This window comes from Callithrix jacchus, chromosome 14 (genome assembly GCF_049354715.1).
Source record: "Callithrix jacchus isolate 240 chromosome 14, calJac240_pri, whole genome shotgun sequence".
Taxonomy (NCBI): domain Eukaryota; kingdom Metazoa; phylum Chordata; class Mammalia; order Primates; family Cebidae; genus Callithrix; species Callithrix jacchus.
The window spans coordinates 99,498,850-99,516,122 of record NC_133515.1 but is presented as its reverse complement, the minus strand read 5'-3'; the positions used below and the strand labels follow the sequence as shown (position 1 = coordinate 99,516,122).

The following is a 17,273-nucleotide window of genomic DNA, read 5'->3' as shown; positions in this document are numbered from 1 at the left end:
CGTGGCAGTGACCCTTTGGGAACCCTTTTCTGCCCTCTGCTCATCTGGGCTTTGCCAGGGAGAGAAGCGAGGCGGCGCGGGGAGGAATCATTGGGGAAAATGTCGACCCTGCCTCTGTCCAGGTTTTTCAGGCCCTTCCAGAAGTCTCAGGCATAAACCTGATCTTTATTTGTTGTTAAATGCTATTATATCAACATTAACGTTCAGTGTTCAACCTAGCGGGAAGGTATTTTCGTTAACATACGCACCAATCCAACATAAGTTTTGAAAATTTATATTTATATTTATATATATATATTTATATTTCTTTGCCATCTGATGCCCTCCTTTATTCCAAATACGATTTGATGTGGCTTATCGAACCCTATGGTTGACGTTTCCCCCTCTTTCTTTATCATCCTATTAGACATCCAGTTTTAGAAAGCTTTAATCAGCCTTAAATGTGCCAAACATGATACATTTTATGTAGCACTTATATAATGTTTATTGCTAAATAAATGTATCACGTTAGGCCTAGTGTCTTTTAATGTTCCTTTTTTTTTTTAGACGGAGGCTCGCTCTGTAGCTCAGGCTGGAGTGCAGTGGCAGGTTCAAGCGATTCTCCTCCTTCAGCTTCCTGAGTAGCTGTGACTAGTGGCTCCGGCCACCATGCCCAGCTCATTTTTTGTTTTATTAGTAGAGACTGGGATTTCACCATGTTGGCCAGGGCTGGTCTCGAACTTCAGACCTCAGGTGATCTGCCCACCTCGGCCTCCTAAAGTGCAACAGTCATGTAAGATTTCTGACTGTTTCAGTTACATCTTCTAATAGGATTCAGTTGGAAATCTGCTCAGAGTTGTTGCCGTTTGTCTTTTCCCAACATTCTCCTAAAACAAGATTTTAGAGCCAAGGTCTGTAGGGAAGTTCTAGGTAGTCATCCTACAGGTTTGCATCTTTGGGAGTCATAGGCAAATTTCAGGAATGTTAGAAGTAAAGGACTAGAAAAAGAGTCTATGATATGAAATAAAGACAAAACTGGAATTAAAACCATGAATGTTTCTAATTTTTCCTTAACTGTTGAAAGTATTAGACTTAAGGCATGATTTCAAAGAAAACATGCAAGGAATATGACCAGAGTGGTACAAGAGGTTCTCTAGAATTTACTGAAAGTGGTATGTTGTTTCTTGTTATATTTACCAATTTTGCATACAGCTTCAGCTTGCAGTATTCTGTATGTAGTAAGAACCCACCACTCCTTTAGTTTAAGCATTTTGCATTTTAGGAGAGAGATCATAGATTGTAAAGAGGTTCATTCTTAGCAAGGTCTGCCTGGATATTCAACTTTAGATCTTCATTAGTTTATCTGTGGTTTTTTTTTTTTTTGAGTTAGGAGAGCCTTCTTTTTTTCTTTTTGAAAATGACGATCCTTCTCATCTGATGCAAAGAAAAAGCGACATAATTTTATGAAGAATATTTTCAATTTGTATGTTTGCTTTATGCCTTTTCATAATGGCAGGAAATACAGAATTTCCAAATTGGTTATTTCTAGGGCTTGGGAATATCACTTCTCATTTGGAAGTTTAAGTAATTGAGCTAACTACTCCATATATAGTTACCTTCTATGGTTCATATGAGAAATGATAAAATGACAAAACCCATTTAGGAGCAACTCATCTCTATTCATTTAGGATGGGCCTTGAAGTAGTATTATTGAGATATGTGTATAGTAAAGAACAGAGCAGTTCTTCTGCTGGCATTTCCAGTTGCCTATGTTTTCACCACTGGCCCCTCCCTCTTCAGTTAATCAGAATTTTGGTTATGGCTGTCAGTAACCAAATAGATGCTTTCCATTTGTTCATTTTTCTTCTATTGCAACAACCCTGTCTACACCTGGCAGACTTTTTACAAGTCCAAAGAGGTAAACAGGCACTGTAGTGGCTACAGTTTATTAGGTTGTGACCATGCTCCAGATGTATCACATTATTATCATCTCTGGTCATCATATAGCCCTACAAGGTAGGTAATATCAGCCCCATTTTGTGTGGAGAAAACAGACACACAGCCTTGCCTAAGGTCACTTGCTAATAAGTGAGAGCTTAGGTTTGAACTCAAGTCTTTCTCCAGAACTTGTGCTCTTTCAACAGTTCCACACTCAGTAGATTTGATGTAACTGAGCTCTCCTTCAATGTCTTTACCCTGTTTTATGAATAGTAATTTTGAGAGCAATGCAATTTATGATTTCACTTCAGTATATGTGGTTTTTAAAATTAATTTTTACTTTCAGAGATGGGTGTTATGCCTGAGATTGCACAAGCTGTGGAAGAGATGGATTGGCTGTAAGTACATAAAACTTAAATGTACCTGGAAAGAGGATGTTTTATAGTTTAAATAGTAGGTAGTGATTTTATCAAATATTTTTTGTGTCTAGTTGGGTAAGTGAAAATCAATTTTTCTTGTGATTTTCTAAATTATGGAAAGTTTCCTTTTTTAATCTTGACATATTTCTAGTGGAATAAGATGGATTGTATTTACCATGTGCAGTTCTCTTTTAGGCTTATAGTTTAACATGACTTAATTTGCTAAGTGATTTTTTCCCCCCACTAACTAAAATTCTTCAAATGTGATTTTTAGTCTCCCAACTGATATCCAGGCTGAGTCTATCCCATTGATCCTGGGAGGAGGTGACGTACTTATGGTATGTTTAAATTTGGTGAGGTGGTTGGGAGCTGGGGACATACTCTAAGAATTGCATAGGCTTAAAAAATGATACTTTAACTTTATTCACAGACATTTATGATACATATACTGTATTCAGATCATTAGGTAAAAGTTTCAAACAGGTTAAGTATTCACCCTTGAGAAGCTTAAACCAACTAGGGCAATAAGAAATGTACAAAAATAAATCTCGTATCAGAGAGAATGTGTGGCACCTTCATAAGAAATGCCAGTCCAGTTATCCTTTTGCTTCAGGGATCATAGGGACTGCTTAGAGGAAATAGATTTATTTTTCTGGAAAAAGGCCAAGCTCTGTTGCTCAAGCTGGAGTGCAGTGGTGTATTTATAGTTCACTGCAGCCTTCTACTCCTGGGTTCAAGCGGTCTTTCCTCTTCAGCCTCCCAATTAGGTGGGACTACAGGTACGTGCCACCAGATCCACCTGATTTTTTGTATTTTGTGTAAAGACAGGGTTTCACTATGCTGCCTAGGCTGGTCTTGAAGTCCCAGTGTCAAGTGATCTTCCTGTCTTGACCTCCCAAAGTACTGGAATTATAGGCATGGGCCAGATTTTCGACAAGGGAAGATAGAGAAGATAAAAGAGAAATGCTTTTTAGGTAGAGAGAACATCAACAAAAACAGCAAATAGTAGAATGTAGGATATGACCCTGAATACTTCAGTTAAATGGTAGCATAAAATATGTTTCTGAGGGGGATAAACTTGAAATAAAATGGGAGAGATTATTTGGGCTCTTTCTCAAGTGTCTTGTTAAAGAATTTGAATATTACTCTTCTATGAACAATTTGAGTATTAGTCTTCTATGAAGACTAATTTGAGTAGCAGATTGTAGTATAGTTTTGGGATTAGATGTTGTTCAGATACTTTTATAATAGTCTGGATTAGAATGGTGAGAGCTTCTAGATTAGAACAATGGTAGCAACAGGAAAGGAAAGGAAAGGAAGAGAAGATTTTTAAGGTTATGGGAAAGGTAACAAGATGGCTTACAGTCAGAGTTGACAGAGGAAGCCTGGATAATCTGGAGGCACTGTGAAAATACAGGTTGCCAGTTAAATGTTAAAGATTCCTACATATTATGGTGTTAATTTGATCTCTTTAATAGACAACTTAATTTGTAAAATCAACTTTTTTCCCCCATTCAGGCTGCAGAAACAGGAAGTGGCAAAACTGGTGTAAGTAATAAATTTACTTATATTTTAAAAGTTGAATTTTAAAGTAGCTTTGAACAGTAGTATTTGCTTTGAAATATTTAATAAAATAATGACCTCCAAAAGGCAAGGAATTGATTACTTGCCACTGAAAGTGATATTTTTGTTGCCAGCTAATGATGAAGATCTACAAAAAAAGTATGACCTTAACATCTTTTAAAGTGGATCTTAGAGAGTCACAGTATCTTTAGTGTTTATACTCACTTAGGAACTTTAATAAGGTGACTCTTAAAAAGGTTACATACAGAAGTTGATCTCCTATTGGCCTGGACTACAGAAATAATTTGTCAGACTGGATGATATGTTTCCTCTTTAGTGTGGGTTCATTCTACTGGTCTCCATTGTTTATCATTTCGTGCTGTTAGCTGCGTCCTATTTCCTTCATTCAGTCCACTCTCTGTTGTCTGACTGGTATTTTTGGTTTGGGCAAATGAAATTGTAATAGCACTCTGGAATATGTGTAGTTATTTGATGTGTATGCATAACTGTGTCATTTATATTGGTTATTAAACTGTCACTAATATCTGAATACTAATATAGAGACCATTTGTTTCTTTGACAGGCCTTTAGTATTCCAGTTATTCAGATAGTTTATGAAACTCTGAAAGACCAACAGGAAGGCAAAAAAGGAAAAACAACCATTAAAACTGGTGCTTCAGGTACTTTTTATAAACTGATATTTCCTTTTATATAAGTCATTGATTCTCATCACTGGCAGTTCGGAATATGAGATTTGGCTACGCATTTTTATTGTCAGTATCTGGGGGGTGGTGTTGAGGTCTGGAACATTGGAAACCAGTGATGCTAAATGTCATTTAGAGCCTAAACATCGAAAGGTTGTTCCTCCTAAAATACTAATGGTGCTCCCTTTGAGAAAACATCGGCATTTTGGAAATTACATTTCGATATTTTAGTGCTTTTCTTATCCTTAAAACTTTCTATGCTTAATATTAAAGAAAAATTGATACATTTTACAAAAATATTAAGGAAGGATTTTACAAATAGATAATGGAGTAAAAACCCATGCTGGTGGGAAGTATTGCCTTACAGGGAAAAGAGGCATTTTTTTCCTCTAAGTAAGATAAGAAGGGAACCACCTAGGAGGTTAAAATATAGATTTTTAAAGCTGTATCTTATGTACAGTCCTATCTACATGGAAATTGGTCTTTTTATTAGGTTTGTTGTCTCTACCATAAACAATCCTACCTCACTTTCTTCATCTTTAAATTGTTTTGCTTCTGTTAAATGGTTTCTAAATTTCATTCTATCTTAATTAATCTTTTGTTGTATTTTAAGAGTATTTATTCCATATTTTAAGTCACTCTTGTTTCATTATGCAAAACAGGATTGTTACAAAATACCAAGTTGAAGAACCAGTGAACCCTGCATGTTAACATATTCTTTTCAGTTGTTTGAAAGTAATGTTATACATTTAATGTGTAACATAGAGTCTGTGAACTCATGTGAATGAATTAAGAGATAGATAATTGATGTAACTATTTACACTATTGGCCTATTCTAAAATAGTTTCAGAACTTGTAACAACTGTGCCATCATTTATGAGGAATGGTGGTAAAAGAAAACACTCCTAAAGGAGAATAACCATAATGATAATGGTTCTAAAAGTCATGTCCTATGAGGAATAAAGAAACTAGAAATTTAAACATGGAGAAGAGGTAAAAGTGGAGATGGGATAATTGTTAAATTATTGAAGAGAACTAGAAAGAAAATAATTATTCTAGAAAGTAGGACCAGGACCAATTAGAAATAGTTTAGATGAAGATTTCTGTTTAACTTAAAGTACTTCCTCATAGCTAGATTGAGCCAACAATGGAAGGGAGAACCTCAATGTTATTTCTCTAATGTTCAAAGTGTTTAAGCTGATGATGGATATCTTTTGACCAGAAATAATCTAGAAAGGATTTCTACCCTGAGTAGAAAGTTGAGCTAGAAAGCATGAAGAGTTCTCTTTATTACAATTCTTAATTTATGTATATATACATACATCTTAATAGACTAGTAAGATGTGTCAGAAAAGGAGCATGCAAGTCCCATAAAAGAGGATGAAAAAAATGTGTGACTTTTGAATGTGGTATTGAATTCAGGTAAAGGACTTGCTTTTCTTTTTGCTAGTTACAAAATAATTAGACTCTGAAATGTTGATCAGTTATTTCCTTCATGATTGAAGTCAACTTCATTCTAATAGTGACCTAGGAGTAAGGACAGAGATTGGTGTCATCTGATGCAGAGTGCACTGAAGCAAGAAAGTGAGGAGATAAGGTTTTCGGCCTAGATAGGCCAGTGATGATTATCTTCAACATGTTTGATTTTTCAGTTGTCTTTTTGCTTTTAATAAAAACAAATTTTATTAGGGTATTCTAAATAATCTATAAAACCATGTTGAATCTAGAGCAATTAGGAGATAAAAGATAGTACCGTTTTTTTTTATAGAGCATTTTAAAAATTTATTTTTTATTTTTATGGTTTTGAAGTGGAGTCTCGCTCTGTCACCCAGGCTAGAGTGCAGTGGCATGATCTTGTCTCACTGCAACCTCTGCCTCCTGGGTACAAGCTATTCCTATGCCTCAGCCCCCCAAGTAGCTCGGATTACAGGCGCATGCCACCATGCCTAGCTAATTTTTGTATTTTTTTTTAGTAGAGACGAGGTTTACCCATTTGGTCAGGCTGGTCTCAAACTCCTGACCTCAAGTGATCCACCTGCCTCCACCTCCCAAAGTGCTGGGATTACAGGTGTGAGCCACCTGTTAAATGTTATATATATGTGGGTAACTTTTCTTATTTTAATTTGTTTAGTGCTCAACAAGTGGCAGATGAACCCGTATGACAGAGGATCTGCTTTTGGTAAGTGGATAGGTTTTTCACCAGCTCATTTGTAATTCAGACACTTTAAAAAATAATACATGAGAACACCAAGTAAATAAAATTAAGATTTAATTTACCAGCTATTAGAATCTAGTCACTGTAATTAAACATTATGGAACTGACATAGGAATACACAGTGGAATATAATGAAAATAAATCCCAGTATATATGAGAAGTTATATATGGGAAAAATAATTATATTTCATTTCAGTGAGAACAAAAGGATAATTTATTAAGTAAAGGGTGGTGCACAATTGATCCATCTGAAGCAATATAAAATTGACTTCAATCTCATAATTAGAAATAAATTCCTTATGTATTTAGGACTTAAATATATATATGAATAGAGTATAGAAAACTACATGTATAATTTAGCAATGACAAAACTTTCATAACCCAAACAGAAAATGCAGAAATTGTAAAAGAAAAGATAGGCAAATTTGTATAATTTTTTTAACATGGAAAGGTTATTAAAAAGTCAATGGACAAGGATTATAGAAAGAATCCTTGGTAATGTTGATAAAGATAATCATTATAATTGGTAAGGGTTCCTTATGAAGGTCTCGGATAAAGTGTCATCTATTTTGGTAAGAAAGACAGCATCAGTAAGGTAAGTGTGCAAAAGATATTAAGCGGCAGTTCATAGAAGAATAAATTGCTACAGTTAATAAATATGCAAAGATTAAATCCACATGTAGTAGAGAAATGGAAAGTAAATTATATGCTAGACAAGGATTATTTCTTACTTAGAGATGGTGAGTATGTAGGCTGAAAAAAGCTGCCCATTCCAATGAAGTTCTGAAATATTTCATCATGTAAACTGTCATTCTTTCTTTTTAATAAACTCATAACTAGAACAAAGAAGAACAGACATTCTTGGAGGGTGTAGCGCTTTGGAATAAAAGTACCAGTGTCTTGAGATACAAAGATAAAGCACCAGTCTGCAGAGATATATGTACAAGGGTGTTTGTGACACCACTATTTTTAATGGAAAAAAACAACAAAGTAAATACTATTGCTAGGGAAATGGTTAACAAACATTAGAGTGTATCCAAAGTCTACTGTGTAGCCATTACAAAGAATGAGTCAGAACTATGGAATTGACTAGGAGGAATTTTTTTTAGATGGAGTCTTGCTCTGTCACCCAGGCTGGGGTGCAGTGGTGTCATCTTGGCACACTGCAACCTCTGCCCTGGTTCAAGCAATTCCTGCCTCAGCCTCCTGAGTAGCTGGGATTATAGGCACCCACTACCATGCCCGGCTAATTTTTGTATTTTTAGTAGAGACAGGGTTTCACCATCTTGGTCAGGCTGGTCTTGAACCTCGACCTTGTGATCCGTCCTCCTCAGCCTCCCAAAGCATTGGGATTACTGGCTTGAGCCACCACACCCCGCCTACAGTGGCTTTTACCCATCCACCATGCTGGCTGTTCCCTTGGGAATAACCTCCTGTGTCTGGATCATGCATAGCCATCTGTGATTGTTCCATAGTAATCTATGAGACCGGCATCAACCCAAACATGCCCTTCTGTTCTGCTGCATTTAAAACCAAAGTTACTTTCCTAAAGTAGTTCCTCTCAGAATGCATTTTAGTGAAGGCTCCTCAGGAAGCTTATGATACTGATCTACAAAATGCAGCAGTGCCTTCACACTATGCCCTCCAGTTTTGGAGTTTTTTGGTTTTTCTCTTTCCCACATTGACTGCATCTTGGTGACCACAGTTCCTAGAAGTACTTTCTTGGCCCTGCATAATGTTTCCCTTGGGGGTCAGCTTTGAAGCTGGTGACCAACGCTCAGATGGACTGAAATCTGAATGTGGTCTCATATCAAGGTCTGACCCAGCACTCTTTTACTTCATTTTAGCTATTACACATAGCAGTAACCAAAGGACTGTATACTTTTGACTTATTTGCATTTTCTTATGCATCCAGTCAACCAGCTCCCCAGGAGTTGGATCCAACTCTGAATTCCATTGATAACTTTCACCATTAGTAACTGAGTGTAGCACAGCTGTGGCTCCATACCATACGCCACCAAGAAACTGAAAGTTCCTCATCTCCTACCCTTTTATCCTTTTTCTTCTCAAACCACGTTTCTGTGAGCCAAGGCTGTTCTAGTAAACCCTGATTCTGACAATAATTCTGAGAATACAGAGAAATAAATAAACTCCGTTTTTCCTTGTATACTCTCACAGCACACTTCTGACAGCAGATGTGTGGGTTTTCCCCCCACATATCAAGTAAGCAGTCAGTTCTCAGCATTTATGAGCTGAGAACTGATGGAGCAAGTAACAGATACATGTTTGTTTATTCATGCTTTCCCCTACTTTCCCATTATGGTTCTTCCAGCTGAGAACTCTTAATTCAATCCAATTCTGACACCGTTTCCATGAAGATAGCATCACTTTCCACAGATGGAGGGCTCAGTCACATGAGGCTGTTCCCCACATCTGATGCCCAGGTTATGGCTTATGCTTCTAACTGATTGGCTGGAAATCATGGTTCCTAGAGCTCTTTCCTTGGGTTCAATTAATTTGCTAGAGTGGCTCACAGAACTTGGGGAACTATGTTTACTGGTTTCTTTTTAAAGATATTACAAAGGCTACAGTTGAAGAGATGCCTAGGGTGAAGCATGGGAAGGGTTGGAGCTTCTCCCTCCCCGGGCAGCTGTTCTGGAAGCTCCTAGGTAACTTTTTAAAAGTTCAGTTTTATGTAATTCAGTACCCATGTGGGTAAGAATTCATACTTTGAATAATTTGATTTCTGAAAAATGTAGGAAGATGTGTTGAGGTGCTTTTTTAACAGTTTGTTCTATATTCAGTTACAGAATGTGAGTTGGAAAGATGAACCAGGACAGAAGTTATAGTTTTTTTCCAGTAGAGACAAAAGCTGAAACTTAAAACCATTTAGCACCTATTACGTGGACATCACTGTGACTGATCATGATATGTAATATAGAATATACCTCATCTTTTAGAGTTCTTATATTAGCATGTAACAAATACATGTTTATTCATGCTTTCCCCTATTTTACCATTATGGTTTCTTCCATTGATTGAGGAACAAGCAAGAGACAGTTCTGTTATCTTTTAGTATATAGTCACTTAAGTTAATTTAAGTATAAAATCAAGACAACAAATGATGACAGCAAATGGTGAGTGGATGGTGCACCATCCTTGAGTACATTTCTTTAAAGGACTTTAGAGAATAGTTGTCTAAACACGTTTGTACTGATGGTGCAGCTACTATTAGTGCAAGTCAGGTTAAGAGCTGTGTTGAGTCTTTTCTAGACTTGTTGCTGTAAAATCTTACCTTAGTTAACAGATGACAGCATAGAAAATAGCCCTCAACGTAGCCAAGGACATCAAGGGAATTAAATGGTTAATTACACTTGGGAAATACTGCTGCCACTCGGGAATCAGTAAGTCTCAGTCTCTGGAATATTGCAACAAGCAAAGGAATTATCTTGTTAGTGAGACTGAATGATTTTTTTTTTTTGATGGAGGGGCAGGAATGCATGTTTTATAAAACCTGTACCGATATATTTTTCTGTGTTTTCTTCTCAAATCCAGCAATTGGGTCAGATGGTCTTTGTTGTCAAAGCAGAGAAGTAAAAGAATGGCATGGATGCAGAGCTACTAAAGGATTAATGAAAGGTATTTGAATGGCATTTGCAGTTGTATAAACTTCTGAGACAACGTATTAATACCTAAGGGTTTCGGGTTCAGGATTTTTTGTCTGTTTATTTGGGGTTTTGCTCTTGTCACCCAGGCTGGAGTGCAATGATGCGATCTTGGCTCACCGCAACCTTCACTTCCCAGGTTCAAGCGATTCTCCTATCACAGCTTCCTGAGTAGCTGGGATTATAGGCATTCTCCACCATGCCAAGCTAATTTTTGTACTTTTAGTAGAGATGGGGTTTAACCATGTTAGCCAGACTGGTCCTGAACTCCTGACCTCAGGTGATCTGCTCGCTCGGCCTCCCAAGTACTGGCCACAGGCATGAGCCACTGCACCTGGCCCATGAGTTTTTAAAAATAGCTTTAAGTCAAGGATCTGGGAAGGTGTTTGATGGTACAAAAATACCTATAATTCTTCATTTGGTACACACCAGTATAATTCAGAAGCAATGGAAAGGTGGCTTCATGGTAATGGGTCATGTGTCTGATTTATATAGATCTCAATGTTTTTTATCCTTGTAGGGAAACACTACTATGAAGTATCCTGTCATGACCAAGGGTTATGTAGGGTCGGATGGTCTACTATGCAGGCCTCTTTGGACCTAGGTAAGTATTTCTAAAATAATTGAATTGATTGATTTACATTTGTGGGTTAACATATTATTATTTAGGGAAGCAAAATAATAAATTTAACAGTAAAAAGTTTTTATTTTAAAGACATGGAAATAATATTTATCTGTACCCCACCCTGTTCCAAAAAAGAGTTGAAGAAACTTACAAAAAGTACAGATATTATAGCAGTATGAAATGAGAGTTAAGAATAAGAATGGAGTCAGGGTAAAGTTAGTGTGTGTGAATCTGTACCACACAGTACTGTACAGATGCTTCACGTTATTGTAAACTTGCATCTGAATTTCTTAGTGGCCAGAGCAGAAAGGGATGCAGTATCGGCAGTGTCCCTAGTCTTACATGCTCTTACAGCCTAAGCACTGTTTAGTTGTTTGCAGGATTCAGAAACTTAAGGGATAGTTCACCTGTGGTTTCATGAAATGGAGATACTGTGTGAATAAAATTACTTCTTTTACAGGTCTTTAATTTTATATTTGCTCTTACCAGAAAAGTAAAATATTTTTAAAATTTAGGTACTGACAAGTTTGGATTTGGCTTCGGTGGAACAGGAAAGAAATCCCATAATAAACAGTTTGATAATTATGGAGAGGTAAGCTGTGATGTTATCGACTTAAACATAGCATAAGTACATTTTCTTGCACACTTGATCACTCATGACAGAACGAGGGTATAGAAATGATTCTCAAAATCAGTGGATTTTCTGTATATTTTCCACAGAAAGTTTGGATTTGGGCTTTACTGAAGCAATATTGTCAAGCTAGATAAATATGTATAACATTTAGGTATATACATATATATATTATAAAATAGTACATATAAAACATATACAAAAAGAAATGTATTTCTTTTCTGCCATTTGTTATCCCCTCCAAAATACATTACATTGTCTTCTCTTTTCACCTCATTTTGATTTTGGTTTTGATACATGTTGTTCTCATTTCTTATTTTTGATCATGATAAATCTAAATCTAGTTCATCTGGTGAGCTGAAATCTATGGTAATGTGAATGAGGCTAAGTATGTTGATTCTAACAAGACTGTCAAATGCTTCTATTGTATATGTCGTATGCCCTATTAGGCATTTTTAATTTAAATATGTGTTTTTTGAAACACACATACTTTTGATGCAGCTATATTTTAACTTTATTTAAGATGTTGATTTCTATTAATAGCACTTTCTGGTGTTTTAGGAATTCACTATGCATGATACCATTGGATGTTACTTAGATATAGATAAAGGACATGTCAAGTTCTCCAAAAATGGTAAGCTCTATACGGATTTTAATAGTGAAAAGATATATGATAAGCAGTAATTGGGATTTTTAAAAATCTCCCCATCCTCTTTTTCAAATCCCTGTCCCTCCCCCCGCCTTCATTTGAACAAATATTTATTGAGCTTTGGCTCTGTGTGAGGTACCCTGGTAAGTACTGGAGGCACAGAAGAAAATGGAATAGACATTTGGGGCTTACATACTGGTGGTGAGAGACAGACATAGAATACCACATCAGGTGGTCATAAGTGCTGTGAAGGAGGGTATAAAGCAGGGGAAGGAAATGGAGAGTTATAGCAGTTTGAGGGTCTGTGCTTCTCTGGAGGGCAGTCAGAAGGCTTTGCTTATAAGGTGCTATTTAGGTAGAGATCCGAATGGGTTGAGTGGTGGGCCACACAGGTATCTGCAAAGAGCATTTTAGACCAAGGGAATAGTAAATGTGGATGCCCTGAGATGTAAATGTGCTTGAGGTGTCTGAGTAACAGCAAGGAAGCCACTGGATCCGGAGCTCTCTGGGGATATAGGAGGGTGGTAGAATGTTAGATCAGTGAGGTGAGGCCAGGCCGTGTAGAGCCATATGGGCCATGATCTAAACTTTGGTTTTTATTTTGAGTGAAATGGGAAGCTATGAGGGTTTTGAACAGAAGAGTGGCATCATCTGTCTTTAGTTTAACAGTACCATTCTGGCTGCTTTGTTGAAGACAGAGTGGAGGATGGGGTGAGATTGCCTAGGGAATGAGGGTAGATAAAGAGAAGAAGAGATCTGAGGCCAGGGTTCCTGTGGTTAGGGGTCAGCAAATTGAGGTGAATCTAGCAGACGGGAATGAGGAGGAAGGACAAGGGGAGAACCAAGAAAGCATGGGGTCCTGCAGTCCCAATGAAGGAAGTGTGTGAATGACCAGGGAGTAATCAGTGTGTCCAGTGCTGCTGATGAGTCTAGTCTAGCAAGATGAAGAATGTGCATTAACTGCTGGATTTGACAAGTGGAAAGCATTGGAGAGCTGTTCTGGTGGAGCAAAGGGGTGAGGGTAGGGAGCCTTTAGGAGCCAGTTCAATAGAGAATGAGATGAAAGGAATGGCAACAGTGAAAATGGAAACTGGAGTTTCACTACAAAAGGGAGAAGAAAAATGGAAGGTAAATGTAGGGAGAAGTGGGTTCAAAGGAGATTTTCTTACGTATTTTACTGTGGGAGTATGTTTACATGCTTTGGAATGTCTAATGGAAATGATCTTCTATACAGGGAATGAAAAATGTAGAGAGGTAAAGGTGACAGTTTCAGGAGCAAAGTAAAAAAGTGAAGAGGCTGGCCTTAGGCTGCGCAGTTTATCCGTAGTGACAGGAGAGAGGCATGAATACAGGTTGGCAGGTTTGATAGCGTCAGTATGAACAAGTTCTTTTCTGATTGTTTCAATCTCTCTCTCTCTCTCTTTTTTTTGTTTGTTTAAGGAAAAGATCTTGGTCTTGCATTTGAAATACCACCACATATGAAAAACCAAGCCCTCTTTCCTGCCTGTGTTTTGAAGGTAATTAGAAATCTAGTTAGAAAAATTTTTCTGTGCTTAAAAGCTGCTTGCTTTTCATTATTCTGTATTTGATGGTTTTCAATTAGGGTAAGAATTTTAATTTTCTCTTTTATTTAATGCTAGAATGCTGAACTGAAATTTAACTTTGGTGAAGAAGAATTTAAGTTTCCACCAAAAGATGGCTTTGTCGCTCTTTCCAAGGCACCGGATGGTTACATTGTCAAATCGCAGCACACAGGTATTACACCTGAGAGGGTAAGGATTTCTAGAATGGTGAAAAAAATTGGTGAGAACTCTAGTAAGTCAGTCTTCTCATAGTGAGTTACATACACTTTCCTTGCTGGTATAGTCACACATCTTTATTTAACACACCAGTAAAATTCATTTTTAAAACCTAATTCATAAACTCTTAAGTATTTGGTTTCAATGTAGGCATTTTGGAATTCCAATCATAATGGTAATTATATCTAATATTTATAGAATGTGTGCTTATTCAGTGCCGGGGCACCACGTTAGGTGCTTCGCATGATTTAGTTAGTCTTCACAACAACCCTATAAGGTAGTCAATTTCCCATTTTACAGACAAAGAACCTGAAGAATAGGGATTTTCAGTGACTTGCCCAAGGTCACAGAGCAAATAAGTGGTAGAAATGAATTAAAATCTAAGCAGTCTGACTCCAAAGTTTATACTCTTATCCATTGTATTATCTAATAATTTCAGTTATTTAAAGCACATTTCCTAACCTGTTTACTTTGTCACAAAACAAGTAAGTCATTTTTTTAGACCTATCAATCAATTAGAATTATTCCAAGTAGATTTTTGTTGTTGTTTTAAGAGAGGGGATTCGCAGTGTCACCCAAGCTGGAGTGCAGTGGCGCCATCATAGCTCACTGCAGCCTTGAATGCCTGGGCTCAAGCGATCCTCCCACCTTGGGCCTCCCGAAGTGCTAGGATTACAGGTATCAGTCACCTCACTGACCCAAATAGTTTTAAGTTAAAGTAGCCTTAATTTGTTTTAGAAATCTAAGGTTCATTTTGTTTGTCTTCTGTACTTTTTGACATTATTATTTAAAATGTTGATATTAGAATATCTGACCTAATGTTTTATAAGTAACAGTTTTTTAAAGTGTGATTTGAATGTGGTCTCATCTCTTTTGTTCCCCTAAGGTAATGCACAGGTGACACAAACAAAGTTTCTCCCCAATGCTCCAAAAGCTCTCATCGTTGAACCTTCCCGGGAGTTAGCTGAACAAACTTTGAATAACGTCAAGCAGTTTAAGAAATACATTGATAATCCTAAATTAAGGTAAACCTTCCTTTTGTGCTGAAATACTTATTGTCTTTCGGTGTGAAGTTTTTTGGAAGAAGAGTAAGGTGGAGAACATGAAGTAGAAATTCAGTGTGTAAACATAAATACACATGTGTGAGTGTGTAAATATACTTTAATATAACAATTTCCGTATAAAACTCCTGTTTATTTGCTAAATGATAAAAATGATTTATTAAAAAATTGAGATTTTTTTTTTCCTGTGTCTCTTACATGAAAAGTCATGGTTAGTCAAATAGTATTGAAGTAAAAATCTAATTTTTTTTTTCTAAGACGGGGGTCTCATTCTGTCGCCCAGTCTGGCATGTAGTGATATGTTTGTGGCTCACTGCAACCTCTACTTCCTTCAGGCAATCCTCCCACCTGAGTAGTTGGGACTGCGGGCACATGCCACCTTTGTAGAGAGAGGGTCTCACTATGTTCCTTAGGCTGATCTCAATCTCCTGGGTGCAAGTGATCCTCCTGTTCAGCCTCACAGAGTCCTGGGATTACAGGCGTGAGCCACTGTGCCTGGCCCTAATGGTTTTTTGAAGAGAGCATTTCATTCAATGTTAAGTTTATGTCTTCACTACATCTGCATAGAACATATGCCACTCTATTTCTAGCATGTTAGTGAACTTGGTGAGGTTTATTGTAGACTACATCATAGTGGTGGCTTTCTTCCATTTTGGCTTTCAGATTGGTCACTGTCTAGTTACAGGGCTCTTTCCGCCATTGGAAGGAGACCATAAATTAAGTGACATTGCTCACTAGCAATCCTTTTTTCTCTGAAGAAGACTGTAACATATAAGTAAAACACTGTTAGTCAATTTGACACTTGATTTTTGTTAATTTTGCCTTTAATTACATTTTAAACTCGAAACATTTATACACCATAAAACACATTATTTGAAAGTATACAATTCAGCTGGGTGCAGTGGCTCACACCTGTAATCCCAGCATTTTGGGATCCCGAGGTGGGCAGATCACCTGAGGTCAGTTCAACACCAGTCTGGCCAACATGGTGAAACCCCATCTCTGCTAAAAATACAAAGATTAGCTGGGTGTGGTGGCCTGTGCTTGTATTCCCAGCTACTCGGGAGGCTGAGACACAAGAATTGCTTGAACCCAGGAGGCGGAGATTGAAGTGAGCTGAGAACATGTCATTGTACTCCAGCCTGGGCAACAGAGCGAGACTCCGTCTCAGAAAAAAAAGAAAAGTGTACAATTCATTGGTAGGTTTTTAGTATATTCACAAGGTTGTGTAACTGTCATCACTATCAAATTTGAGAAGCTTTGAATATTTTGACATCACAAAAGCCTGTCTCTTTTTTTGTTGTTGTTGAGATGAAGTCTCCCTGTGTTGCCTAGGCTGGAGTGAGTGACTGGCTGTTCACAGGTGCAATCTTCCCACACTATAGCCTCAAACTCTTAGATTCAAGGAATTCTCTCTCCCACCTCAGACTCCGAAGTAGCTGAGACTATAGGCACGTGCCACTGTGCCAGGCAGGCCTGTCTTTTTAATACTGATCTTATTTACAGGTTGGACAAACTTAGTTTGGGATAAATTATACTAAGTAAAATAATTTCTAATTTTTTTTTGAGGATTGTTACATGTTCCTCCTTCAGCAAATGTTGATATACCTTCTATATGTAAAGGCTTAGGCTTGGGGTCAGGGCTTCAACAATGAGAATTAATGTTCCTTCCACAGAAGTAGTGTGAAAGTGTGGGGAGAGTGTGGAGGGGAGAGAAACAAAACAAATACGATAAATGCCTTGAGCATACCAGGGAACCAGGGCATCTGCTTAGTGTAAGAAACTCAGGGACCTCTTTGTAAAAGTGTTTTTGGAAGAATGTAAAATGCTAGTATGAATTGATTTTTGTGCTATGATTATGTATAAAAATGAATGTGCTTATAGACAAACTGGAGGGGAAGATGAATAATAAAATCAGTTTACTGGTTAAGATGGTAAAGTCCTGGCTACTCATTTGTTATTCAATATAAACACACCTTTTCCTTCTTAAAACCCAGCTGGAGTCATGTTCTTTGAATGAAGCTA

The 17,273-nt window shown here is 37.3% G+C and overlaps 1 protein-coding gene across 1 annotated transcript in view; it reads left to right on the top strand.

The window, feature by feature from the left end:
* Window positions 1–17,273, top strand: part of DDX1 (DEAD-box helicase 1) — a 36,418-nt gene that overhangs the window by 419 nt on the left and 18,726 nt on the right. The window contains exons 2-13 of the mRNA XM_002758020.7: window positions 2,264–2,315; window positions 2,611–2,674; window positions 3,855–3,884; window positions 4,483–4,579; window positions 6,735–6,782; window positions 10,374–10,457; window positions 11,004–11,087; window positions 11,624–11,700; window positions 12,301–12,373; window positions 13,829–13,905; window positions 14,029–14,143; window positions 15,074–15,212. Coding sequence (XP_002758066.1) covers window positions 2,264–2,315; window positions 2,611–2,674; window positions 3,855–3,884; window positions 4,483–4,579; window positions 6,735–6,782; window positions 10,374–10,457; window positions 11,004–11,087; window positions 11,624–11,700; window positions 12,301–12,373; window positions 13,829–13,905; window positions 14,029–14,143; window positions 15,074–15,212 — 940 coding nt within the window. The remainder of the gene's footprint in view (window positions 1–2,263; window positions 2,316–2,610; window positions 2,675–3,854; window positions 3,885–4,482; window positions 4,580–6,734; window positions 6,783–10,373; window positions 10,458–11,003; window positions 11,088–11,623; window positions 11,701–12,300; window positions 12,374–13,828; window positions 13,906–14,028; window positions 14,144–15,073; window positions 15,213–17,273) is intronic.